At 37.8% G+C, this 27,985-nt stretch overlaps 1 protein-coding gene across 1 annotated transcript in view; it reads left to right on the top strand.

The window, feature by feature from the left end:
• CFTR (CF transmembrane conductance regulator) overlaps positions 1–27,985 on the top strand; it is a 164,052-nt gene that overhangs the window by 115,740 nt on the left and 20,327 nt on the right. The window contains exons 21-23 of the mRNA XM_072783316.1: positions 1,706–1,806; positions 11,010–11,264; positions 26,965–27,120. Of these exons, the coding sequence (XP_072639417.1) occupies positions 1,706–1,806; positions 11,010–11,264; positions 26,965–27,120 (512 nt within the window). The remainder of the gene's footprint in view (positions 1–1,705; positions 1,807–11,009; positions 11,265–26,964; positions 27,121–27,985) is intronic.

The following is a 27,985-nucleotide window of genomic DNA, read 5'->3' as shown; positions in this document are numbered from 1 at the left end:
AAAAAAAAAAGTCTTAAATTTTAGGGTCTTTGGGTGACAAACACAATACCTTTCACCATGAGTAAAATGAAAATCTATATGGACAAATAAGCTCTAATTTAAGAAGTTGAATTACTTTAAAAAAAAAAAAAAGTTGAATTACTGAGTTAGACATGTTGAAGTAGGCTATGTATGTGACAGCGGACCCGGATTCAGAGCACCTGCCACATCTAAGGGACAGTTTGGTTGTCCGAGTAGAATCCTGCTCCAGCGGAGTGCTGCATGTGCTGGGGTCGCAGGGATGCCCCACGAGGCCCAGGGCAGGAGGCCCAGGAGCCTGCAGGGGAAACGAAGTAGGCGTAGACGGAGTGTTGCAAGATGACTTTAGTTCAGGCCCTGTCCGTCAGAGCTGATTCTTAGCCAGGGTCAACGTTAGCCACACGTCTAATACCAGTCCTGCCTCTACTGGCCTTCAGCTCCGGTAACTTGTACACATTAATCAGCTTCGCTAAGGCCTTCATTTTCTTCATATGTAAACACACATAATAAGAGCACCTCTCCTATGGTTTGTGGTCTCTAGTGTTAAATGTGATCGTTTGTGCAAAACACTTAGTAGAGTGCCTGGTCCCTAGTAGACACCCATAAAGCTTATAGTATTTATTATTGTTATTATTATTAACATTTTATCTTACTCCCATCTTAACTTTCAGAATGAGTAATACACTGGGGCCCTGATAAATCTTACCTACTTAGAACAAGTGATTTAGTGTTAAAAGCACATGCCTTCTATCTGTGGTTTGTCTTCTGTCAGAGGAAACGTGGAAGAAAAAATCTCAATTGATAATAATAGGACAAATTACTTCTCCCAATTTTAGAACCCAGTGACAATAATCTTCTCCTGTATTCCAGTTGCCGGGACTGACTCTCAACCGAGACTTGATAACCTAAAGTTTTAAGACCTTTCCTGTTAGAAAATTTTTAGGACCATGAATTAGTGGTCCCCTCCAGCCCTGAAAACCATTTATTCTAATTAAACACTCAAGTATTGTTCTTCCTGGGTGAACTAGTCACTTTTTTGTTTCTTTGTTTAAACATAAAAGTCAAAAAAACAAACAAAAAAAAAACAAAAAAAACCCCCATAAAAGTCAGCTTTCTCCCTTTCTCAATGGCAGACCCATGAGTTTTCACTTCCCCATGAAACCTGAAGTCCGCTCCTCCCACCCCCTGCCACCAAAGCATCTGATTAGCAGAGAAAGTCCTCCTCACAAAGGCAGGAGACGTATCTAAACATCTTCTGGGTGCGGCTCAAACACACCTTTCTTCTGCTTTTGACTTCTTTGTGGAGGAGCTCATCTGGATATAGAAGTTTTTTTGCAACGTCCATCATAGTTGTTGAAGGTATGGTTACTTACAGAGTAGTAGAAGAGATGACCGCGGTATTGACCCGACACCAGCATCCCCTCAACAACTGAAACCTCTTCAAAAAAGGGCAACTCTTCCCTAATTGTCACTCTTTAATTTGAAACATTAGTTGAATACTTAACTGCATGCAGAACCTTATTACTGGTGGTACATGCTGTGGTGAACTGAGACGAAAGATGGTTGAGATGAGCACAAAACTGGAATGTAACTTGAATAGTTCATACGCCCTGGGAGCAGCACAAAGTGGCTCACCGAAGAGAGAAATAACTATAAAGCCTGTTTATATGTTTTTCCCCACCTATAGGTGAAGGAGAAGGAACAGTTGGTATTATTCTAACATTAGCCATGAATATCATGGGTACGTTGCAGTGGGCTGTAAACTCCAGCATAGAGGTGGACAGCTTGGTAAGTAATTATTATTTTTTAACTTTTGTGAAAAAGTTTGGACAAACCAAAAAGTATCGGTAATGACATAAGGGACAACTACTTACCCAACCCCCAGTTAAGGAACAGAACATCACCGATAAATCGAAGGCTACTGTGTCTCTCACATTAGACCCGTATCCTTTCCTTCCTCCACATAGACAGCCACTCTCAAGATCCTGTGCTGCGGTGAAAAATCCCGGGCAACGATTTTTCTGGGACAGATAGACAGGTGTGGCATGACTGGGTCCCAGAATTCACCCGCATTCAGCTTCACCACATGGGGCCGAATTGTTCTCAGATATCTGGTGTCAGGTCCTACTCCCATCAAGAGCGTGTAAGGATTCTCATTGGTCTGTAGCTTCTGCAACACTTGAGGTCGCTGGACCTCTTAATTTTGGCAGATGGGAAGTGATCACTAAGGAGATAGGGCTGCTTAATACATATTTATTGGCTTTCTCTTCCGTTAGCTTATTTCTGTCAACTGCTGAGTGTTTTTCTTAATTGGTTCACAAGAGTTTATGAATTCTGGGGTAACGGTCAGTCCTGTCTTTTTTAAAACACAGTCCTCTGGTCAATGGCTCAGCTTCCAGTGTCTTGACGAAAGGAAGCTTTTAAGTTGAATGAAGTTAATTTCATGAATCGTTCCCTTTATGTTTTGATGTCTTGTCTAAGAAACCCTTTTCTGTCTTGGGTTTTCCATTGCTCAGCATTGCATTTTTCATAGTATTCTTGGGTTTTTTTTTTTTTTTAATGTTTTAAATTTCCAGTCTTTAGCGATAGCTCCTTTCTCATTCCTAGAGTGTTTCTTTTTGCTTTCTCTCTTTTTGTTTAATACTCCCCCTCACTTTACGTACTCTGTTAGAGTGTACAAAGACTGTGTTTTGGTTTTGTTCTGTCTCTTGTCTTGGTTTCTTGGAATGCGCAGCCTGCAGTAGCATATAACTGAGTGAACACCATCAGGGGCACACACCCCATGGCAGCAAGAGTGGGAGAGAAAAGGAAGAAAGGCAGATTTCCCACTTTGAGTTAAAAAGATACATGGTTTTCATGAATCGCATTATCATTAACTTTTATTAGTCCGCCTGGAATAGTGTATTTAAAATCAATCATCCATTACTGCGTTTGCAGAGAGCCTAGAGGGCCAAGTTAATGACCGTATCTAAAACGCTGCCATCACACTTTCTCCTAAGTTCCTTCTCCATTCTCTGAGGTAGATCCCATGGTCCCAGGATGCATTCGTTCATTCAGCTGTGACAATTTTCTAACCCATTCCTATCAGAATGAGTATCCTCATAGGGCGTCTGGGTGGCTCAGGTGGTTGGAGGGACACCCTTGACTTTGGCTCAGGTCATGATCATGGGGTCCTGAGATTGAGCCCTCAGGGAAGAGTCTGCTTCTGTCCCCTCCCCCTTCCCCCTGTTCACATGCTCTCTCTCTCTAAAATAAATAAGTAAATAAATCTTAAAAAAAAAAAAAGAACAAATATCATCTTTAAAAATATCTCTAGGGGAAAAAACAAAACTCTTCATGCCCTCTTTCTCCCCACGTGTCTTAATATTTTATGTAAGCAAAGCATTTTAAAAATTCATTGACATGTAATTCAACCCTAACATGATTCATAACAGCGTCTCTCTCTTCTCCTGGAACATTATTTTTGGGGATTTGGCCAGCTTTTTCAGTGACTCCATTTATCTCTCTTCACTTAACTCTTAACGCTTTTGGGTTTGGATCTCATAGATGTACTTAGAAATGTTTCTGTTGGAAAATAGCAGGAGAAGAGTGGATCAGTATTGTGCCTGCATTTATTTAATTTTTTTGTTCAAACTTTCTACTATGTTGACTTTACAATTAAAATTCTCATATACTTCACTTCGTTATCTAAAACTATCTCTACACCTTGTATATTCCCAGTTCTTTTACTGAATTAATTTTCTTGGTTTATCGAGCCTCTATACATTTGATGTTGAAGCCTTTGGCCCATTTCTATTCTGCATATCCAATCTCCACTAAAGTTTCTTTCACTTTTTTTTTTCCCCACTAAAGTTTCTTTAAGGTATTTTTACTTCTCTGGTTTTGTGCATGGGCATCCTGAGCTTTGTAACCTGTGTTTTGACATTGTGTCTTTCATCTTTTGGCATAAAAGAATCTTTGCAAAGAACTATTTATTATGACACAGTCTATGGAAAGGATCAATATTTATATTTGATTTCATTTTAAAAAGTCGTGTTCTTTTGTTTGAGTATCAAAGTGATCATGTTCATTTTCATTTCCCTGCCAAATGGTACAAGCAGTCTTCCCTTGTAGGCATTCTTCTAATTATTGATTCCCATCATACTGCTTTTACCGACACACCTACCAGAGTGGTATAGTGATCTTTTCATTTTCACCTGACATGTGTTGAGGGTAGGAGAGGAGACAGCCGTGCCCTCAGATTTCACCTCTATGTGATGTTAACCCTGAAGGTTCTTGTGACCTCTGAGGGAGAAATCTGATGTGTTCTCACGTTACATTAGAGTGTCTTAACTGAATTTAGATCTGAGTTTAAATGCAGTAAACAGGGTGTTTCATTTGATTTCCATTTCCAGTTTTCCAGTATGGAGCTACTTAGGAAAAGAAAAAGTATCTTTAGACTTAGAATATTTCATTTACGTATCTGTCCTAGTTTAGACAGAGGCACGGAATCAAACATTAGCGGAACTATGAAGTAATAGAAACAGCAGGATGACTTTTCTTTCACTGCCCATCAGGTGCTTACACCAGGTGCCCAGCTGTTATTAGCCTTGGGCCAGTAAGGGCAGTAGTTGGGTGATAGCCCTTCCTCACTGTTACTTCATGTCCCTCTGTATTTGTAACTGCCTACTCATCTCGGTTATCGGCTCTCCAAGCTGACCAAAAGCCCTTCGACTGCATTTTCCTAATAAATTCTTTATTATAGTCCCTAAGATAGCTCTTTCCCACCTCCTTATCTTTTCTCGGGAGCTCCAGTAATTCCACTCCCTGTGCTCTCAGCCCTTGACCTTGCTACATACTTCATAGAAAGAACCAGATGCAACCAGAAAGGATTTCCTTGTTTCTCTCCACCAATTGTACCAGCCTGCTGCACCTCTCTACTCGTATGCTCTGCCTCTGTGTCCTTGTTCCTATTTCAAGGCCAATAATATGCAATTACCTGCTCTTTGTGGGGCCTCTCTCCCCATCATAAAACTACCTCCCCTTGATGTCTAACTAACACCTCTTTTCTTTGATCTATTTATAGCTCAACTGCTTGTAAGAGGGCCCGGCTCCATTTCCTCCTTCCCATTCTTGCCACAGCCACTTCACTTGGTTTGCATCAGCCCCATGACTCATGATCAACGTCTTGCCAGAGCTGATGTCTTCGTCTCGCTTACCGTCTCAGCAGTCCTTATGCCACGGACAAATCCCTCTTCTCTCACTACCATCATGCTCCTCTGGCCTGTCTCTGCTACCTCTCTGGTTCCTCCTTAGCTCTCCTTGCTGGGCCCTCCTCTTACAGATCTCTGGACATTAGCTGTATTCCAGCCGTCTTCTGTCTCTGTTCTCTAGCTGCTACCATCCAACTCCATGCTTTAGAAACCATCTCTCAGGACGCCCAGTTGGCTCCGTGGTTGAGCATCTGCCTTGGGCCCAGGGCGTGATCCTGGGGTCCTAGGATTGAGTCCCGCATTGGCCTCCCCACAGGGAGCCTGCTTCTTCCTCTGCCTCTCTGTGTCTCTCATGGATGAATAAATAAAATATTAAAAAAAAAAAAAAAGGTAAGCGACCGTCTCTCAATCACTCATTTGTAACTCTGGTTGAGACCATCCCCCTCCTCTCTGAAGATACACGACCAACTTGATGCCTCTGTATGGTTAGAAAGCACAGTGATAAGAATATCTTCCAGTAAGCTTGACATTTGGGGGCCTAAGTTCTTGTTTGGAATCTCCTCAAAATACCACACTGGGATATCAGGAGGCCATTAAAAGGGAACAAATCTTCTATTGTACCTACTAACTTGTCTGGCTTTATATAGTAGTGAAAAAAAATCATCTGAACATTGTCACCTTATGAATGACATAGTTTAATAGGTTGTGAATCACCCCAGAAATTTTTTAAAAATAGTAAAATTATCAGAGAGTCAAATTTAATAATGCCCACTGGAAACCCCCATTTTAGGGAATTTCCAGTTATTTCGGTTGATAGCATGATGTTTTAAACCGTGTTATTTCAAATTCACTCTTCATTTCAACATGAATCGTGTATATGTCTGTCTATTTCACTTGTGTATTTTATTCTATTTCATAGATGGGGTGAAAAAAGAAGTGTTAATTCATTTTAACTGCATACCTCAAGTACTATATGAATTACAGTTGTTATTGCTAAAGCTATTATTTTAACTTTTTTGTATTCTTAACAAATCTGTGTACTGATTTATATTCTTTGGATTCATGAGATACCTGCCATTTTTAGAACCCTAAAGCTTTTCTCTGTCCTGTTGTTAACTACACAAGCATTGTGTATCTTAAACAGGAATGTGTAACTATATTTCTGCCTCAGTGAAAGAATGAAAATAAAATAAATCAGAGTTAGAATGGGTGCAGAGGTGATGTTTCAACTTTAACAATACCAAGCCATCTGGTGACTAATAGATTACCCATGCTCCAAGTCTGTTTGAATGAGGCAGTTGACAATTCATGTATTTTCAGGACTATCACTTAGGGAGCACAACTTAGACATCTGAGCATAGGAATAGTGTCCTGCTTCCCTAATTCTCTAACTACAGCAGCTGATAAGACAGGCCTGTGGCACTGTGTGTTCCTAATAGCACAAGAAGAAGGAAGCCACCAAGATGAGCTGGGGAGGCTGTGTATCTGCAGGGCTCACATTTAGATTCCAGTTAAGGAGGCTCCAGAAAGTTCTTGCCAGAGTGATGCAATCTGAAAAGAGTTTTCTGTCAATAGAAACTCCCTGTTTCTCCTTTATCCTTTTATTGCCTGTGTTTATTTTGGATTCCAGGAAAGATCAAGTGACTGATGGTACAGTGGCCACCAAGAAATCTGGCTTCTCTTCGTTGGTTGCTTTTGGTGCCTAATTCTCTTGTATTGAAAGCAGTTTTTGCTCTAAGAATTTGAGGGGAGGATTCAGTTCCCCTATCTCTCCCCCTTCTTTCGATAGTCTCTTGATATTTCTCTTTGTTTTTCTGTTCTCACGAGGCTTTGCGACATGCTTCACCTTCATGACATCTGTCCCAAGACTTCTTTTCATCCAAAGATGTTCTTTCTGTCCCACAGAGTGGCTTTTCTACTCTGCATTCCACGCTGGCCTTAGGCAAGTCATGAGCCCCCTGAGGGCTTCACTTTTCTCTTTGTGAAAGGTAACAGTTTGGGTAGAAGTTTTCTAAGGTCCGTGTCAGCTTTGACATTCTTTTCTGAATCCTTTTCATATGAAAGATTTCAAGTCTTGATTGGCATGCATGCATGTAGGCCTGATGCCCCCAGGAATCAGACCTGTCACCCTCCCTGACAGCTAAACTCCAGTGATTAAGTCATCTACCACTGCACTTGTCAGAGCGGATCAAAGAACTGAACCCATGTGTTACTAGAGCCAACAAAGGGAGAGAAAGTGCCCTTGAGATGTTCTAGAGTCTTGAACTAGTAGGAGAGGCTGATGAGAGCCATAAAGGATTGCTAGAGTGTTAGAAAGTTTGGAAATTTTGTTGGCTTTGTGCATGTGACTTTAACTTCCTGGGTTTAGATTTTTTCACTTGTACCAAGAATGAATAGATCAGATCAGAGGTTCTCAACCTCAATGGCACACGAGGAACCTTTAGAAAAATACAGATTCCTCAGGGTCCTATAAGATCCATTATATCAGTCCTTTTGATCAGGGGCAGGGTGACGGACATGATGTCTATCTATATTTTGAAAAGTGTTTCAGGTAATCTAATGTGCACCTAGACTTGTGAATCACTGGATTAGATGATCTCCAATATTCATTTTACATCTGATTTTTTGGTGTATTGTAGCAGGGGGTCAGCAGATATTTTCTATAAAGGGTCAGATACTTACTGTTTTCAGCTTTTTGAGCTCTATGGTCTCTATGGCAACTACTCAGCCTTTGTAGGGCAAAGCTAATGTAAACAATTGGGTGTGACTGGTTTTGGCCATTGAGCCATAGTTTTGCTGATCTCTGGTCTATGGAATAGAATTTACTTTGGAATTGATGGAGGGGATCCCTGGGTGGCACAGTGGTTTAGCTCCTGCCTTTGGCCCAGGGGGCGATCCTGGAGACCCGGGATCGAATCCCATGTCAGGCTCCTGTGATGGCCTGTAATGTGCTTTTAAAAAATAATACCAGATAGAGTGTAAGTAAGTTCAGGTTCAAGTAATACTATTCATGTGGCTCAGAATTTTCAAACTATCCATCTCTGGCTCCAAAAGTTAATTTTTGACACTTGAAAGACCAGAATTGATTTTCTCTACTCTGGTTCTGTTGTGGCTTCTCCGTTAAAAAGCAGTGGAAGTAGAATGTGCCAGTTGGAGAGCCTGTGAGGTACAAGAAGTTAGTAATTTATAATATTGTCTGGCTGCATCATCTTTTCAGTAATAGCATTTCAGTGGTTGCAAAAGTGGCCACAGTTCAGGTGTCTGCACTAGCCACATTTTCTCTTCATCAGAAAATGTTCTAACCCGCTGAATTGAATGAGTTTCTGCTCAGATGCTGTGATGAGTGCCCATGGTTGAGGTGAACTTGTTCTTGGTCAGGGACATTGGCTATGCTGTGAGTAGCTATAATAGCCTGTCTCAGGGTCACTTTAAGCAAACTAGACTATATGAAAGATGATTGAGCTGAAAAGTTAGTTTTACATTCTATTTACTACATTTAAATGTCATTTTCTAATAATACTACATATAATTTTGAGTCATTTAGGTAACAATATTTAAGTGTTTTGCTTACCATATGGAAGTATTAAAATATGAAGGATTTTTGTTAGATTGTGTCTTTCTTGATATATTTAACAAAGACTAGTCTAGAATTCTTCACAGCATCGACATGCAAAAAATGTCTTTATTTTATGAAATTAAGTTTCATTTCTGCATTTCTTTCAATCATTTCAAGTACATAATATTATTCTTTTGCAGAATAAGTACAATAAAATATTTTAAATGCATTTGAGCTCTTTTTCTGGCAGTTCCATCTGAATGGTAGTTACAATTCTAACTGATCTTTCAGACCTTGTATAGGCTAGCAAATTTCTAGGAAAATTAATGACAATGTAATGCAAAAGTATGCTTTAATTAAAAAAAAAACTGAATCAGGATTTAACAACCTCTGAAAGTCACCTGTAATTTGGAATTGAAAACATTATGTGTGAGAGCCACTCTAGAGTTATTTATAATGGATGTGGGCTTTGGATACTTTTCCATTAACAATGGGTTTGATTTAAAAAAAATTCTCCTCTTGAATCTTGAAAAATTATTGAAGATGATATGAAGATTTTTCAAGATGAAAAAAAGTAAAGCAAGAAAATTACTAGATGGAAGAACTTCACAAACAGCAAACTTGATCAATAGCATGTGAAACCAGCAATACAATTACATTGCTAATAAGATGGAATTTTTTTTTTAATTTAAATTTTTTTTTTTTTTTTTTTTTTTTTTTTTTTTTTTTTTTATGATAGAGAGAGAGAGAGAGAGAGGCAGAGACACAGGCAGAGGGAGAAGCAGGCTCCATGTACCGGGAGCCTGACGTGGGATTCGATCCCGGGTCTCCAGGATCGTGCCCTGGGCCAAAGGCAGGCGCTAAACCGCTGCTCCACCCAGGGATCCCAATAAGATGGAATTTTTAATGTTCAATCAAGGATCAATATTTAAATTCTTCTGATTTATTTACCAATAATTCCACATTAAAGATGAAAACAATTTCCTGTCCCATGTTTTGATAATGAAAAATAGTAATAATAGAAGCAAATGCCCTGAATACATTTCTTTCCACCTTCCTTTATTTTGCAAAAGATATCATTTTTAATAATCTAAGCCTTAACTATAACTAAGGCTATAAACATTTAACATTGTAAAGGCGAGGGTTGAATTTTGACTGAGGAAAGCCAGAATCAGTAATTACTTTTCAGACAAAAAAAAAAAAAAAAAAAAAAAAAGCAATCAATTTCCTTGCAGGAAGCTAGTAATTCCTGGGAAGGGCTAAGTCATCAAGGACATCTATTAAAAATAGAAATTGAGTGAATTCAAAGTCTTCAACTCTCTTGTTATTAATTTATTTATTCATATATGTAATCATTCACATATTCATTCCTTTATGAATTTTTCAAATATTTATTAAGTGCCTATTATTTGCAAGGCTATTTTAAAAATTAAATTCCAAATTGCAATAAATCATAACTATCCAGAGGTATATGTTCTTTTCGAAGAATTTAAGCACCTTTAAGAAATACATGAGCTCTTTTATTTCTGTGTACATTAAAGGTGTACTTTATTAAATGTTACATGAATAGATTTATAGAGCAATTGTGTATTTAATTTCATATACAATTTTTATATACAGTGACATTTTCCTCAACAATGGAAATTGATCTGTAAGTAATTTGTATTAAAAATGTAACTATTTACCACAGATATAGAAGAGTGACTTAAATTTGTTTGAAGATTATTGTGAGGTCATTCAAAATTTACTGAGCATCAAGGGTCCACTTGCCACCCAACTGACCCAGAGAATTGTAGACAGTTTTTAAGGCAGTTTGAAAGGTGAGAATCTTCAGTAATGGTTTTGAGGTGTGGAATGTTTTATTATAATATACCAGTTGTACAACAGTGTGCAGTGTTGCTCATAGTTGAAGAAAAAAATTTCCCCTTGACATCATCTATTCCTTTGAGTATAGTTTGTCTATTGATGTGTGGCTTGCATAACTGAGAATTAAATGATCACAAAAATAAACAGGTCTATACAGAGCCCATTTATATAAATCCTAGTTAATTCTCTTTGGTTAAGCTTTTAATTATATCCAATTATTTCCTGTTAGTTCATTGAAAAACCTCCTGACAAATAACCAGGTGACGACAAGCAGCGTCACATCTTACATGTTATTTTGTAAGGAAACATCACACTAATTATGACATTGCCTGCAGGTATTAAGCAAACAAAAATAAAATATTGTTATTTCGTTTCAGATGCGATCGGTGAGCCGAGTCTTCAAGTTTATTGACATGCCTACAGAAGAAAGTAAACCACCTACCAAGTCATTCAAACCATCCAAGGATGCCCAACTCTCAAAAGTTACGATTACTGAGAATCGGCATGTGAGGGAAGATGATATCTGGCCCTCAGGGGGCCAAATGACTGTCAAAGACCTCACAGCAAAGTATATAGATGGTGGGAATGCCATATTAGAGAACATTTCCTTCTCAATAAGTCCTGGCCAGAGGGTGAGATTTAAATATTCTTTGCTTTGTTTGACCTGTGTTTAGTAAGTAAATCTCGGTAGCCTCAAGCAATGTCTTGGTAAAGTCCATTGGTAGCATTATTATTATTACAGACCAGGCCAATATTGAATACACATATTTCAAGTTATTAAATATGAAGCCATTATTTTTTCATGAAGACACATCTGGAAAGAAGTTGCTATAGCCGATGTCAAAGAGTTGACTGCCTGTGCTCTCTTCTAGGATTCTTATGGTTTCAGGTCTCACATTTAGGTCTTTGATCCATTTTGAATTTATTTTTGTGTCTATTGTAAGAAAGTGGTCCAGTTTCATTCTTCTGCATGTGGCTGTCTGTTTTCTCAGCATCCTTTGTTGAAGAGACGGTATTTCTTTTCATTGGATATTCTTTCCTGCTTTGTCAAAGATTAACTGACTACATAGCTGTGGGTCCAATTCGGAGTTTTCTATTGTGTTCCATTGATCTATATGTCTATTTTTATGCCAGTAAAATAATGTCTTGATCACTACAGCTTTGTATTGTAATATAACTTGAGATCTGGAATTGTGATTCCTCCAGCTTTGCTTTCTTTTTCAAGGTTGCGTTGGCTCTTCAGGGTCTTTTGTGGTTCCATAGAAATTTTAGGATTGTTCTAGCTCTGTGAAAAATGCTGTTGGTATTTTGATAAGGGATTGCATTAAAAGTGCAGATTGCTCTGGGTAGTAGAGACATTTTAGCAATATTTGTTTTTCCAATCCATGAGTGTGGAATGTCTTTTGATTTGTTGTGTCATCTTCTGTTTCTTTCATCAGTGTTTTCTAGTTTTCAGAGTACAAGTCTTTCACCTCTTTGGTTAGGTTTATTCCTAGGTATTTTACTATTTTTGGTACAGTTGTAAATGGGATTGTTTTCTGAATTTCTCTTTCTGCTGTTTCATTATTGGTGTATAGAAATGCAACAGATTTCTGTACATGCTTTTGTACCCTGCGACTTTACTGAATTTTTTTAGCAGTTTTTTTGGATAGGATCATGTGGATTTTCTATATAGAGTATTATGTCATCTGCAAATAGCGAAAGTTTTACTGCTTTTTACCAATGGATGCCTTTTATTTCTTTTTGTTGTCTGATTGCTGTAGCTAGGACTTCCAGTACTGTGTTTAATAAAAGTGGTGAGAGTGGGAGAGTGGACATCATTGTCTCGTTCCTGACCTTAGGGAAATACTCCTGTTTTTCCCCATTAAGTATGATATTGGCTATCCGTTTTTCATAGATGGCCTTTATAATGTTGGTATGTTACCTCTAAACCTACTTTGTAGAGGGTTTGTATCATGAATGGATGTTGTACTTCATCAAATGCTTTTTCTGTGTCTATTGAAATGTTCATATGGTTCTTCTCTCTTATTGACATGATGTATCATCGTTGATTAATGTTGACTGATATGTGAATATTGAACCATCCTTGCAACCGAGGAATAAATCCCACTTGGTCATGGTGAATAATTTGCAATTATGGTGCAATTTTTTTTAATGTATTGTTGAATTTTGTTTGCTAGTAGTTTGTTGAAGATTTTTGCATTTATGTTCATCAGTGATATTGACTTGTAGTTCTTTTTTTTTTGTGGTGTCCATATCTAGTTTTGGTATTAGGGTAATGGTGGCCTCATAGAATGAATTTGGATGGGTTTGTTTTTCTGTTGTTTGTTTTTCCTTTTCTATTTTCTCTTCTTGAGAAGATGTATTAACTCTTCTTTAAATGTTGGTAGAATTCACCTGTGAAGCCATATGGTTGGTCCTGGACTTTTGTTTTTTGGGAGTTTTTTGATTACTGATTCAATTTCTTTGCTGGTTATAATTCTGTTCAAATTTTCTATTTCTTCCTGTTTCAGTTTTGGTATTTATATGTTTGTAGGAATTGCTTATTTCTTCTAGGTTGTCCAATTTGGGGCATATACTTTTTGATGATATTCTCTTATGATTGTATTCCTGTGGTGTTGGTTGTTATTTCTCCTCTTTCATTTGTAATTTTAGAGTGAAAACAGTTTTAAATCAGCACAAATGGAAAGAGTAGGTTTTAGATTGAATTTGTCCCTTCTATTAGAATGAGGTTGTGTACATTAGAACTATGTAAAATTATTTGCCTTTGTCCCTCCCTTGTGTTGAGAAAACACACAATTAAGTTTTCTCTTTTGCTTTGCACATCAGTGAGTGCCACAAGTAGCTGAAAACGTCCTTGGGACCACCAGGACAGATTCCAAAAGTGATGTCAAGTTACAAACAATAGCAGCAAATAAGTTGACATAAACCAGAGTGAGAAGCCTTGGTAAATTATTTCCTTTCTCTCCTCCTGACATCTTCCCAACCCTTTGCTTCACTGATGCTAACTTGCTTGCTAAATTAAATCCAACCGAGTCCTACGAGTGTGACAATTTGCAGAGTCCTCATTTCTGTAGGTAGTTTCCTTGATGTGAGAGTAATAATAAGAGCTGCTGTAAAATGAGGAAGAAGCAGTATGCTTAGGCATTTAATGTTCTCAGAAACTTTATATAGAAAATAGGCCATATGTGTTCACTAAATATTCTTTGCAAGGAACGGTAGGTGCTCTGAGGGAATTGAAAATTACTTACGTAAGGCTATGGATCTTGCCATCCAAAGAGAGAAGCTAATGTTTATCAAGTGCTTATCATGTTCTAAGCACTGTCTAAAGACATTTATTTGCTATCACATTTGATCTTATTATAATCCCAAAGGTAGATACTATTACCCGTTTTGTGCAGTGGAAGAAACTGAAGTTCAATTAAGTGAGTGAGTTAGCAGGGATCTTAAACTCAGATCTGTCTGACTTTAAAGTTATTTTTCACTTGCTTCCCTTAAAAGTAGAAAAAGAAGGAGCCAAAGGAGAGAGAGAGAAAGGAAGAGAAAAAAAGAGATATCTGTCCCAGAAGATGCCCCTCTAAGGGGAAATGCAAGATCCAGTAAGAACTGAAGCAGATCACTGTGAAGTTAACAAAGCTTAAATTTCAGAGTTTACTTGCCTGAACCCCTTCCAAGGCCATGTACTTAATTTTATATTTCTAAGTATGAAATCTTTATTCTTGGAAATAACTCCTCCTCCATATTGTATAAGCCTCAGGTTCCAAAAACCCTTGTTATACCCTTGAATAAAAGATGCATAGGTATAATGCAGAGGCAAGGAGGAAGCAGTTAGTATCAGTTGGCTGGGAGTTGTGCTATTCAGGGAAAGTTTTCCACAGGAAGTGGCATTTAGAAGGAGACTTTGAGACTTGAGCTGTATATTTGAACAAGCAAAGGTGAGTGAAAAAGGGTAAGCAGAGGGAATAATCGAAGGCATGGGGCATGTACAGGAAACAATGACTAGTTTGGTCAGATTGGAGGATGCATAAAGGATAAAGTGGAAGGCATACCTAGAGCAAAATAATGAGAATTATTGATCTTGGGAGCTGAAGTAACAAAGGAAGTTGAAGACTCAGAAAATCTTACTCAGTTTTGCTCCTGAGTAGTCTTTGGTCATCTTCAAGAGAGCAGTGATTCTCAAAGTGTGGTTCCCTGGACCAGGATCATCTATATCACTCAGGAACTTGTGAGAAATGCATATTCTTTGGCCTCACTCAACCCTACTGAGTAAGAACTCTGGGTGTGTAGGGACAGTAGTCGGTATCACTGATACATTCCCTTCCAAGAATGAGAGCCCAGTTTAAGACAGTCATTGGGTGCAGAGAAATGAAGGTAGAAGTCCAACTGCAAAGTGTTAGGGAATGGGGGAGTACTGAAATGGAGAGTTCTGTAGAGCACTGACATTGGTGTGGGAAAGGGGTAGCAAGACCACCTGCCTAAGAGGATGGCTATATGGAGGCTCTTTTGCCTTTGCACTATAGAGATTTTGGTTGTTTTGTTTTGTTTTTTGAGACAGAAGGAAAGCAGATAACTGGGGTTAAAGAGAAAGATGAGTAAAGAGTTGGGCAATTAAGATCTTTAAAAAAAAAAAAAAGAGTTGGGAAACTGCAGGTGTTCATGTTATACAGCCTTGATCTTTTAAGTCCATGATAAGGCAAAGTCGTGGGAATTGAGTAATGTCAGTCCTGTAACTTTGTTTTTCTTCTTCAGTATTGTGTTGGTTACTCAAGATCTTTTGCATCTCCATATAAACTTTAGAATCAACTTGTCAGCTCCACAAAATAACTTGCTGAGATTTTTTTAAATTTCTTTTTTATTTATTTATGATAGTCACACACACACAGAGAGAGAGAGGCAGAGACACAGGCAGAGAGAGAAGCAGGCTCCATGCACCGGGAGCCCGACGTGGGATTCGATCCCGGATCTCCAGGATCACGCTCTGGGCCAAAGGCAGGCGCCAAACCGCTGTGCCACCCAGGGATCCCACTTGCTGAGATTTTGACTGGGATCACATTGAATCTATAGATCAAGTTGGGAAGAATCGATATCTTGACAATACTGAATCTTTCTTTTCACGAACATGGACCATTTCTCTATTTACCTACTTTTTCTTTGAGTTCATTCATCAGAATTTTGTGGTTTTTCTCATCTAGATTTTGTATATTATATTTTCTTACATTTATATCTAAGTATTTTGTTTTGGGAGTGCTAATGTAAATGGTAATATGTCTTTAATTTCAAATTCCACTTGTTCGTTGCTGGTATTTAGCAAAGGAATTGATTTTTGCATATTAACCTTGTATCCTACAACTTTGCTGTTAACACTTATTAGTTCCAGGAATTTTATTGCTGATCTTCTAGATTTTCTATGTATATGATGTCATTTGTGAACAAAGACAGTTTTGTTTCTTTCTCCCCAATCTGCATGCTTTTAATTTCCTTTTCTGGTCTTAATGCCTTAGCTGGACTTTCCAGTATAATGGTATAATGTGGAAAAGGAGTTATGAGAAAGGATATCCTTGCCTTGTTCCTGATCTTAGCAGGAAGTCTTTTGAGTTTCTCACCCTTACATGCAATGTTAACTAGAGGGTCATTATAGATGTCTTTTTCAAGTTAAGGAAGTTCCCCTTTATTCCTACTCTGCAGAGTTTTTCTCAGGAATTAGCATTGGATCTTGTCAAATGAGTTCTGCATCTATTGATACAAATTGTGATTTTTCTTAGTTTAGGGCATTGATAGAGTAGATTATATTCATTTTGAATTTTGAACCAACCTTGTGTATCTGGAATAAATTACACTTGGTCATGGTATATAATCTCTTTGTACGTTGTTGGATTGGATTTGCTAATATTTTGTTGAAGATTTTTGGTACTATGTTCATGAGAAGTGGTCTCTAATGTCTTTGCCTGCTTTTGGTTGTTGGTGGTGGTTGTTAATGTAGGCCTCATAGAATAGTTAGGAAGTATTCCCTCTGCTTCCATCTCCTGGAAGAATTTGTAGAGGATTGATAGAATTTCTACTTTAAATATTTGATAGAATTCACCAGTGAATGTATCTGGACCTGGAGATTTCTGAATTGGAAGGTTGTTAAGTATTGATAACATTTCTTTAAAAGATATATATGCCTATTTAGATTGTCTAATTCTTGTGTGAGTGTTGGAAGATTGTATCTTTTGAGGAATTGGTACATTTCATGTAGATTTTCAAATTGCTGGACATATAGTTGCTTATAGTATTACTTTATTATTCTCATATGATGGGATATGCAGTGATGTCCTCTCTTGCAATTCTAATATTAGTAATTTGTTTAATTACTAATTCCCTTGTTTTCTTAGTTAAGTCTGGCTAGAAGCTTATTAATTTTATTGATCTTTTTCTAAGAACCAGCTTTCACTGATTTTCTCTACTTATTTCCTATTTTCAACTAGATGATTCTGCACTAATTTTTACGATTTCTCTTCTGCTTTCTTTCAATGTAACTTACTCTTCTTTTTCTAGTTTCCCATAGTAGAAACTTAGACTATATAGAAACTTAGACTATTTTAGATTTGTCTTCTTTTCTAATATATGCCTTTAATGCTATAAATTTCCCTCTGTACTGCTTTCACTGCAGCCACAGGATGAACTGTGAATTGGAGTTGGGTATTTTCCTTCCCTAGATCAATTGGGTTCTAATAAAAACCCCAATAGGTTAAGCTCTCATAAAATAGTTTCTCTTGAAGGCAGTCTTATGAAGAACTGAATTCTCTAATGCTCTGGAGTATTACAAAATTGTTGCTTTCTCCCTCCTCCTACTGGATGCATCAGGGATTTTTCTGTGTTTTTCACTGTGAAATGGTAAACATCATTGGGCTCCTGGAGGTAATATTCACAAAATGGCCCTTCTACAAATGGCCTCCCCCTGACTTTTTTGCCCTCAGACTTGTCCACATTGATCCTCCAGTAATTTGTCAGTTACAGTTTAGAGATTTTTACCCTGATTCTAGTTTCTGTGAACTTTCTCTTTTTTTTATTTATTTTTTTATTCGTGTTCAATTTACCAACATACAGAATAACCCCCAGTGCCCGTCACCCATTCACTCCCACCCCCCCGCCCTCCTCCCCTTCTACCACCCCTAGTTTGTTTCCCAGAGTTAGGAGTCTTTATGTTCTGTCTCCCTTTCTGATATTTCCCACACATTTCTTCTCCCTTCCCTTATATTCCCTTTCACTATTATTTATATTCCCCTAATGAATGAGAACATATAATGTCTGTCCTTCTCCGATTGACTTACTTCACTCAGCATAATACCCTCCAGTTCCATCCACGTTGAAGCAAATGGTGGGTATTTGTCATTTCTAATGGCTGAGGAATATTCCATTGTATACATAAACCACAGCTTCTTTATCCATCATCTTTCGATGGACACCGAGGCTCCTTCCACAGTTTGGCTATTGTGGCCATTGCTGCTATAAACATCGGGGTGCAGGTGTCCCGGCGTTTCATTGCATTTGTATCTTTGGGGTAAATCCCCAACAGTGCAATTGCTGGGTCGTAGGGCAGGTCCATTTTTAACTCTTTGAGGAACCTCCACAGTTTTCCAGAGTGGCTGCACCAGTTCACATTCCCACCAACAGTGTAAGAGGGTTCCCTTTTCTCCACATCCTCTCCAACATTTGTGGTTTCCTGCCTTGTTAATGTTCCCCATTCTCACTGGTGTGAGGTGGTATCTCATTGTGGTTTTGATTTGTATTTCCCTGATGGCAAGTGATGCAGAGCATTTTCTCATGTGCATGTTGGCCATGTCTATGTCTTCCTCTGTGAGATTTCTCTTCATGTCTTTTGCCCATTTCATGATGGGATTGTTTGTTTCTTTGGTGTTGAGTTTAATAAGTTCTTTATAGATCTTGGAAACTAGCCCTTTATCTGATATGTCATTTGCAAATATCTTCTCCCATTCTGTAGGTTGTCTTTTAGTTTTGTTGACTGTATCCTTTGCTGTGCAAAAGCTTCTTATCTTGATGAAGTCCCAATAGTTCATTTTTGCTTTTGTTTCTTTTGCCTTCGTGGATGTATCTTGCAAGAAGTTACGTGGCCGAGTTCAAAAAGGGTGTTGCCCATGTTTTCCTCTAGGATTTTGATGGAATCTTGTCTCACATTTAGATCTTTCATCCATTTTGAGTTTATCTTTGTGTATGGTGAAAGAGAGTGGTCTAGTTTCATTCTTCTGCATGTGGATGTCCAATTTTCCCAGCAGCATTTATTGAAGAGACTGTCTTTCTTCCAATGGATAGTCTTTCCTCCTTTATCAAATATTAGTTGACCATAAAGTTGAGGGTCCACTTCTGGGTTCTCTATTCTGTTCCATTGATCTATGTGTCTGTTTTTGTGCCAGTACCACACTGTCTTGATGACCACAGCTTTGTAGTACAACCTGAAATCTGGCATTGTGATGCCCACAGATATGGTTTTCTTTTTTAAAATTCCCCTGGCTATTCGGGGTCTTTTCTGATTCCACACAAATCTTAAAATAATTTGTTCTAACTCTCTGAAGAAAGTCCATGGTATTTTGATAGGGATTGCATTAAACGTGTAAATTGCCCTGGGTAACATTGACATTTTCACAATATTAATTCTGCCAATCCCTGAGCATGGAATATTTTTCCATCTCTTTGTGTCTTCCTCAATTTCTTTCAGAAGTGTTCTATAGTTTTGAGGGTATAGATCCTTTACTTCTTTGGTTGGGTTTATTCCTAGGTATCTTATGCTTTTGGGTGCTATTGTAAATGGGATTGACTCCTTAATTTTTCTTTCTTCAGTCTCATTGTTAGTGTATAGAAATGCCACTGATTTCTGGGCATTGATTTTGTATCCTGCCACGCTACCAAATTGCTGTATGAGCTCTAGCAATCTTGGGGTGGAGGCTTTTGGGTTTTCTATGTAGAGTATCATGTCATCGGCAAAGAGGGAGAGTTTGACTTCTTCTTTGCCAATTTGAATGCCTTTAATGTCTTTTTGTTGTCTGATTGCTGAGGCTAGGACTTCTAGTACTATGTTGAATAGCAGTGGTAAGAGTGGACATCCCTGTCTTGTTCCTGATCTTAGGGGAAAGGCTCCCAGTGCTTCCCCATTGAGAATGATATTTGCTGTGGGCTTTTCATAGATGGCTTTTAAGATGTCGAGGAATGTTCCCTCTATCCCTACACTCTGAAGAGTTTTGATCAGAAATGGATGCTGTATTTTGTCAAATGCTTTCTCTGCATCTAATGAGAGGATCATATGGTTCTTGGTTTTTCTCTTGCTGATATGATGAATCACATTGATTGTTTTACGGGTGTTGAACCAGCCTTGTGTCCCGGGGATAAATCCTACTTGGTCATGGTGAACTTTCTGATCATGGTTTCTTCTCTCATAAATTGTGATTCTCTATATCTGTGTGTCTTTCCATTTATGGTGGTTATGGTTTGTTCCGTGTCTTCACTCTCTAACAGATGGAAGAATTTTGATTTTTCAGTTTGCTCAGCTTTTTACTTGTTAGGACAAAGTGATGACATTCAAGTTCCTTATATTTTGGTCCAGAAATCAGAAGTCCTATTTGCCATCTTTCAATCCCTTTGCTTAGCACGTTGCCTAGCTTACTATATGTTAAATGCATGCATGAATGAATAGCTTATACCTACTTCTCGTGATATGATTGATTAGAGTATGAACTGATTGTTAAAATATTATTTTGAGCAGGTCTGTTAAGATTGTTATTTCTACTGCCTTGCCCTTAGAACATATAAGAGCATCTTGCCGTCTATAACAAGATGTCCCAAACATACTTTTTGCATGCTGACTCAAGAATATACTAAAATTCAGTATATTATCTTGATTATTCAAGAATCCTACAAGATCAGCTGTGGTCTAATTCATCTTCTTGAAAAAAGAAAAAGAAGAAAAGATTTGAAAAGGACTTAAATAGGCATCTCTTGTTTAATTTTTAATGGATTTCAGCATTTTTGCTGGGATGGTGTGCCTGAGTCCATTTGAGCTGCTGTAACAAGATATCATAGGCTAGGTGGCTTATAAACAACAGAAATTTATTTCTCATAATTCTGTCTGGGAAGTCCAGGATCATGGTGCCAGCAGATTCATTGTCTGGTAAGAACCTACTTCCTCATAGATGTTTGTCTTGTCATTGTAACCTGATACAGTGAAAGAGGTGAGAGAGCTTTCTGGGATTTCTTTATAAGGGCATTAATCTCATTCATGAAGGTTCCACCCTTATGACCTAATCGCTTCCCAAAGGCTGACATATGAATTTGGGGGAGACACAAATATTCAGCTCATAGCATGGTGAAAGATTTTTTTAAAATTTATTTTTATTTATTTATGATAGAGAGAGAGAGAGAGAGAGAGAGAGGCAGAGACACAGGCAGAGGGAGAAGCAGGCTCCATGCACCGGGAGCCTGACGTGGGATTCGATCCCGGGTCTCCAGGATTGGGCCCTGGGCCAAAGGCAGGCGACAAACCGCTGCGCCACCCAGGGATCCCCAAAAGATTTTTAAAATCAGTATTTTATGTAAAAAAGTTATTCAGTCTTTATGTTAAAACATTTTGTCCGTAACAATTATCTTAGGGAAGAGGTGTCTTATTATCTTCTTTGCTCCTAATTTCGACCTTTACTTCACAGAATCTGTACTTTAAATTTTATTTTCAATGCATGAGAAATAGAGCAAGATTTTTACAACTTTTACTTTACTTTCAAGTAGTTGTTTTCTTAAAAGCTTTTGATTTTTTGCTGGAATTTTAATATCCAGATTACCTTCTCCCCAATAGAATATCTCTTCCTTTTTCCCTTTTCTTTTCCTCTCAAAATGCAGACTGGGATTCTAATTTGGAGCCAGGTCCTTCATGATAAACGTAGACTTATCAAAATGCCTTAGGTGGTAAATTGTGTCTAACACAGTACTGGATGGTCTTCTAGTTAAATAGGTATTTAATAGTACTTCAAGGTCTATTCTTTTGGGTGAGCTTCCCTGATTTCTTTATTTGTAGACTCTTCAAAATCCTGAGATGCCAGAAGCAATTTAAACAGTGTCAAGGGTAAAACAAACGAACAAACAAACAGTGCCAAGGGTTCAGATGATGTCTGTTTGATTTGTGAAACACATATGGCATCCTGTCGTGATAGAAATTGGTATTTAGTAGCTGAATCATTCAGTAATTAACCTTAGAGTTATGAGGAACATATTCTCAAGAACTTATGTTAAGAATTATAGTTCATTAATGGTAAATATATAAAAGGTACAGTAATTACCACTTTAGAGATCTAGATTTCATCTTACTTGGTATCTTGATTTCTGGAAACCACAGAAGATGAAAAATAAGTATAGTAGGTTTCCATCTGTTGCAATACTAAAATAGTGGCTCAAGCACTTTGAAAAGAATGTACTGAGACTGTTCTATTCATGGTACGGAGCAATTACAGCTAGCACCGAATTCAACATTGTGTAGCTGTCCACATAGTATTTTGATTTATCTTGATCCAAAATTCTCGGAAAGGAAGTTCACTGAAGTTACTAGAAATCACTGACTTGCAATTAGGATATACCTTAAAAGCTTACTTGCGGGAAGTACCCTGGCCTTATTCAATAGATCACTGAGAAGCCTGGAAAAACAAATCCCGGAAAAGAATTATTATGTGCCAATTATATAAACAAGAAAACTTTGTTAGATATGGACCAATAAGATTCCTTGCAGCTAGAAACATGTCAGACATGATGCAGTATCCTCAGTTCAATAATACAGAAGGATCAGAGAACAGCTACAAAACTGGAAAGCTAAACAAAAGATTTACAATTTGCCTCTCAATTAAGCCTTATATCAACATAAAAACTGAATTCTCTAGAACTTTCAGTATTTGCTTCTTGAAAGGGAACATGGTCATTTATCGTAGTTATTAGAACCTTGGCTAATGATATAGAGGTCTGGTCCTCAAGATGCTTTTGATAAAAAATTTGTAATATGGCTTTGTTATTTTTTATCTATTTTTTAAAGTTTTTATTTAAATTCCAGTTACTTAACATACAGTGTGATATTAGTTTCAGTTGCACATATAGTGATTCAAGACTTCCATACAACACCTGGTGCTCATCGCAAGTGTGCTCCTTAATCCCCATCACCTATTTCATCCATCCCCCACCCACCTCCCCTCTGGTAACCAGCAGTTGGTTCTCCGTAGTTGAGAGTCTGTTTCTTGGTTTGCCCCTCCCTCTTCTTTTTTCCCCCTTTGCTTATTTGTTTTGTTTCTTAAATTCCACATATGAGTGAAATCATGTGGTATTTCCTTTTCTCTGACTGACTTAGTTCACTTAGCGTAATACTCTAGCTCCAGGGGCACCTGAGTAGCTTAGTCAAGTAAGCATCTGACTCTTGATTTTGGTTCAGGTCATGATCTCAGGGTTGTGAGACTGACCCTGCATCAGGCTCCACACTATGGAGCCTGCTTAAGACTCTCTCTCTTCATCTTTCCCTCTGCTCCTTGCCTGCTCACGCTCTTTCTCTCTAAAAAACAAACAAACAAATAAATAAATAAATAGAATTAAATACTTGCTAGCTCCATCCGTGTTGATGAAAATAGCAAGATTCCATTCTTTTTTATGGCTAAGTAATATTTCTATATATATATATCACATTTTTATCCATCAGTTGTTGGACACTTAGGTTGTTTCCATAATTTGACTATTGTAGATAGTGCTGCTATAAACATCAGGGTGCATGTATCCCTTTGAGACAGTATATTTGTATTCTTTGGGCAAATACCTAGTAGTGCAATTGCTGGATCGTAGGGTAGCTCTATTTTTAACTTTTCGAGGAACCTCCAGACTGTTTCCACAGTGGCTGCACCAGTTTACATTCCCACCGATAGTGCATGAGGGTTCGTTTTCTCTGCATCCTTGCAAACACCTGTTGTTTCTTTTGTTGTTGCTTTCAGCCGTTCTGACAGGTATGAGGTGATACCTCTTTGTAGTTTTGATTTGTATTTCCCTGATGACTGATGATGCATCAACATCTTTTCAAATGTCTGTTGACTACCTGGGTGTCTTCTTTGGAGAAATGTCTATTCTTCTGTCCATTTTTAAATTGGGTTATTCACTTTTGAGTGTTGAGTTTTATAAGTTCTTTACAGATTTTTGATATTAACCCCTTATCAGATTTGTCATTTGCAAATACCTTCCCCCATTCTGTAGGTTGCCTTTTAGTTTTATCGATTGTTTCCTTCATTTTGATATAATCCCAAGAGTTTATTTTTGCTTTTGTTTCCCTTGCCTCAGGAGACACATCTGGAAAGAAGTTGCTATGGCTGATGTCAAAGAGTTGATTACCTGTGCTCTCTTCTAGGATTCTTATGGTTTCAGGTCTCACATTTAGGTCTTTAATCCATTTTGAATTTATTTTTGTGTCTGGTGTTAGAAAGTGGTCTAGTTTCATTCTTCTGCATGTGGCTGTCTGTTTTCTCAGCACGAATTGTTGAAGAGACAGGTTTTTTTTTTTTTTTTCCCAAGAGAATACTCTTTCCTACTTTGTCAAAGGTTTACTAACCACTAAGCTGTGGGTCCAATTCTGAGTTTTCTCAGAAAATTGGACATGTCTGTTTATGTGCCAGTACAATAATGTCTTGATCACTACAGCTTTGTAATATAACTTGAGATCTGGAATTGTGATTCCTCCAGCTTTGGTTTTCAAGGTTGCTTTTGCTATTTGGGGTCTTTTGTGGTTCCATAGAAATTTTAGGATTGTTTCTTCCAGCTCTGTGAAAAATAATCTTGGTATTTTGATAGGGATTGCATTAAAAGTGCAGATTGCTCTGGGTAGTAGACATTTTAGCAATATTTGTTTTTCCAATCCATGAGCATGGAATGTCTTTTGATTTCTTTGTGTCATCTTCTATTTCTTTCATCAGTGTTTTTTAGTTTTCAGAGTACAAGTCTTTCACCTCTTTGGTTAGGTTTATTCCTAACCAAAATCTTACTATTTTTGGTACAGTTGTAAATGAGATTGTTTTCTGAATTTCTCTTTCTGTTGTTTCATTATTGGTATATAGAAATGCAACAAATTTCTGCACATGCTTTTGTACCCTGTGACTTTACTGAATTTATCAGTTTTAGCAGTTTTTTTGGTGGGATCACTTAGGTTTTCTATATAGAGTATTATGTCACCTGCAAATAGTGAAAGTTTTCCTGCTTCCTACCAATCTGGTTGCCTTTTATTTCTTTTTGTTGTCTGATTAAATTTGTGATATGACTTTAAAGTAAATCACTTCCTCTTGTTGAACTTTCCTTCCCCCATACCTCACCTACACAAGGCATATTCAGATTGCTTATAAAAGCTTTATTGTTGTGGTTGAAAAATCATGACATATGATGAATATGTTTGTACAGCATGGGCTGAGTCAGAAATGGAGGTGTGTGTATTACATTTCACAAGATTTTTAAATGAAACTTGATATGATATTTGACCAAAATTAACTAAATTCATTTGTTTGTTAGGTCAACTAAATAAGTTTGTTCATTCATCTTCCTTCTCTCCCACTCCCCCTCCCTTTCCCTCTTTTCCTTCCTTCCTTCTTTCTATCCATCCATCCATCCATCCAACCATCCATCCATCCATCCTTCCATCTATCTGATCTGTATGTCATTTTTCCATTCGTTCATTCTTCCATCTGCCTGACCCTCAGTCAATCCGAACAACCATTTATTGAGCACTTTATGTATACCCACCCCTGTGGCAGGTGGTGAGAATTCAGTGGAAAAGAATATAGACCACCCTGTTCTTCCTGAACTTAAATTCTTGGGTTAACACAGGAATAATCAAGAAAAAATAAATACAATATTTACTGCTTCTGATCAGTAGTATGAGGAATGTCAAAAACATGTTGTGTATAACTTTTGGTTTATCTGATTTTATCAGTTGTCTCAGAAACTAAGCATCTGTGAAAGCCTCATTACGGAGCTCTTATGAACAAAAGACATGGTGTCATTATTGCTTACCAACTTATCCCAAAGGCCTAGTTTATTACCAGATTCCGAATAAAGCATAAGTTATTATCTAAATAAGTTATTATCTAAAGCATTCTTTGTGGTCCATGAATTGGTTCTGGCTTATGAGCAGTTAGTGGTCTTTGATAAGTATAAGAATTGAGAGTAAGTATGTAGAAATTCGTTTTTATTATCTTTTCTTTTGAAGTACTGATTTGCAGTGGATCGGAAACTAAAAAAGCCGAAACAACAACAACAACAGCAAAACAGGGCAACACAAAACTATTCTTTGCCACAGGTGGTGTAAAAAGCATTGCTCTAAAAGACCAGTAGCTCAGCTCTCCTATAAAAAAAAGCTAAATATAAAAGAGAAACAGGAGTCACGTAAGGGGAAGGAAGTAAACATTTATTCAGTGCTACTAAGTGTTGGGCCATATTTCAGTGATCAGCTTATGGTTGCAGCAATGTCTGCCCACTCAGAGCATCTTCCTCCAGGTGCTCGGCAGCCCCCCTGGAGCACAGAGGTGGGACCCCCATGGGCTGCCTGAGCACCCGCTCTCCCCTTGTGACACATGGCATTGGCACTTCCATTCTGTGCTCTTTGGTAACAAGAATAGGTTTTGTTTTTTCTTTCTTTCCTTAATATCCGTTTTGCTTCTCCAGGTTCTCTTCCTGCCAGCCAGGGTAGATGTAAGAACTTGATTTGACAACTATCCAGGTGCTTATCCACTGAGTGGCAAGGCTTGGCCTGCTTCTCTGGGAACACAGAGCTCACTGAACTCTTTCTTGTTTATTGCCAGGCCTAAACTGGTGCCTAATTTATTATGGACGGTATCTGAATGTTACAACTGTTTCAGATTCATTAATTTTCAATCTCATCTTCGCATTAGGAACTAGATCAAGCTTTATAGAGCCCAGCTTTTGGCTTGAGGCCACCCTTAGAAATGGTACACATGAAGACATTGTATCTTTGTTGTCCTTGGTGCAAAATGGGATCTTTCATCTATATGCCATTAGTAAAGGTCAGTGATAAATGAAGGGTCAGAATTAAGAGTCCAGCTCCCTCTGGCCAATTTCTATATTCTTTTTCCAGGATTGTTTTGCTTCAGATCACTATTGGTCAGAGTTGGGAGCATTACAGAAAGGTTTGAAAGAATAAGTTGAAATTCCCCCCTGGCGATAAAAAAACAAGACAGTTCCAGTGTTTTTTAGTGAAGTATAACGCCAGATTACATTTGTGGTATGGTATCTGTATGTCACTGGAGTAATTCTGTCTCTCTTGTTTTCTAGGTGGGCCTCTTGGGAAGAACTGGATCAGGGAAAAGTACTTTGTTATCTGCTCTTTTGAGACTGGTGAACACTGAGGGAGAAATCCAAATAGATGGCGTGTCTTGGGACTCAATCCCTTTGCAAGAATGGAGGAGAGCCTTTGGGGTGATCCCACAGGTAAGGCAGAAAGACTTAGTAAAAAAAAATAATAATAAAAAGAAAGAAAAATTAATAACTATTTTTTTACATTATTTGACACTTAAATTCCAGAAAATCACATTTCCCTGTAAAATATATTTATTATTTATTGCTTTCTTTTTTCCTGCAATGCAGTATTTCCACAGGGAAAAAGAAAACTATCTATAAAAGTTTGGAACTCTCTCCATCCAGTGATTGAACTATTAATAGTTTTGATCATCTCTCCCAGAAGACACAATCCACATGGGAGGATGGGACTTTCGTTTTTAATCAGTGTTTTTTTTTCACCCCCCCCCTTCAGTGGTCTGAGCTCCAAGTTAGCAATCCCAGCAGGTTGAGAAATGCTTTGCAAGATATAAATGATGCTGCTGAAATAAGAAACACTTGGAAGCATGAAGTAGTAGAATTGAAAATAGAAAGTATAATGACTGTTTTTTGTTCTTTGGATGAAACGAATCATGTCAGATTAATCTGTAGCCTCTTTTTTTTAATGTCACTCTTCGATTTGGGTCACAAAGGGTCTCTACTTCACTGGCTTAGTAGCATTCTATCTGTGTCATTGTAGAAGAAGATTTCTTATATATGAGAGAAATAGCAGATCCAGTTTAAAATGATCTCAATGGAAACCAAGGAATGTCTTTACTGGAGCCAAATCTGAAAGGCACATGTAGCATTTCTACTGGCATTTGCTTTCTTCTCTGTGGGCGCATTCACGGCTTGCTTTAGCTACCACATTGCTCCCTTTGTACTAATGAGCTGAATCCATTTCCACCAGCACATTCTAACAATTCTCTACATTTAACGCAAAATTAAAATGCCAGGAGCATCTCCAGATTGACCATAA

This window comes from Canis lupus, chromosome 18 (assembly GCF_048164855.1).
Source record: "Canis lupus baileyi chromosome 18, mCanLup2.hap1, whole genome shotgun sequence".
Classification (NCBI taxonomy): Eukaryota; Metazoa; Chordata; class Mammalia; order Carnivora; family Canidae; genus Canis; species Canis lupus.
This window is presented reverse-complemented; position numbering and strand designations above follow the sequence as displayed.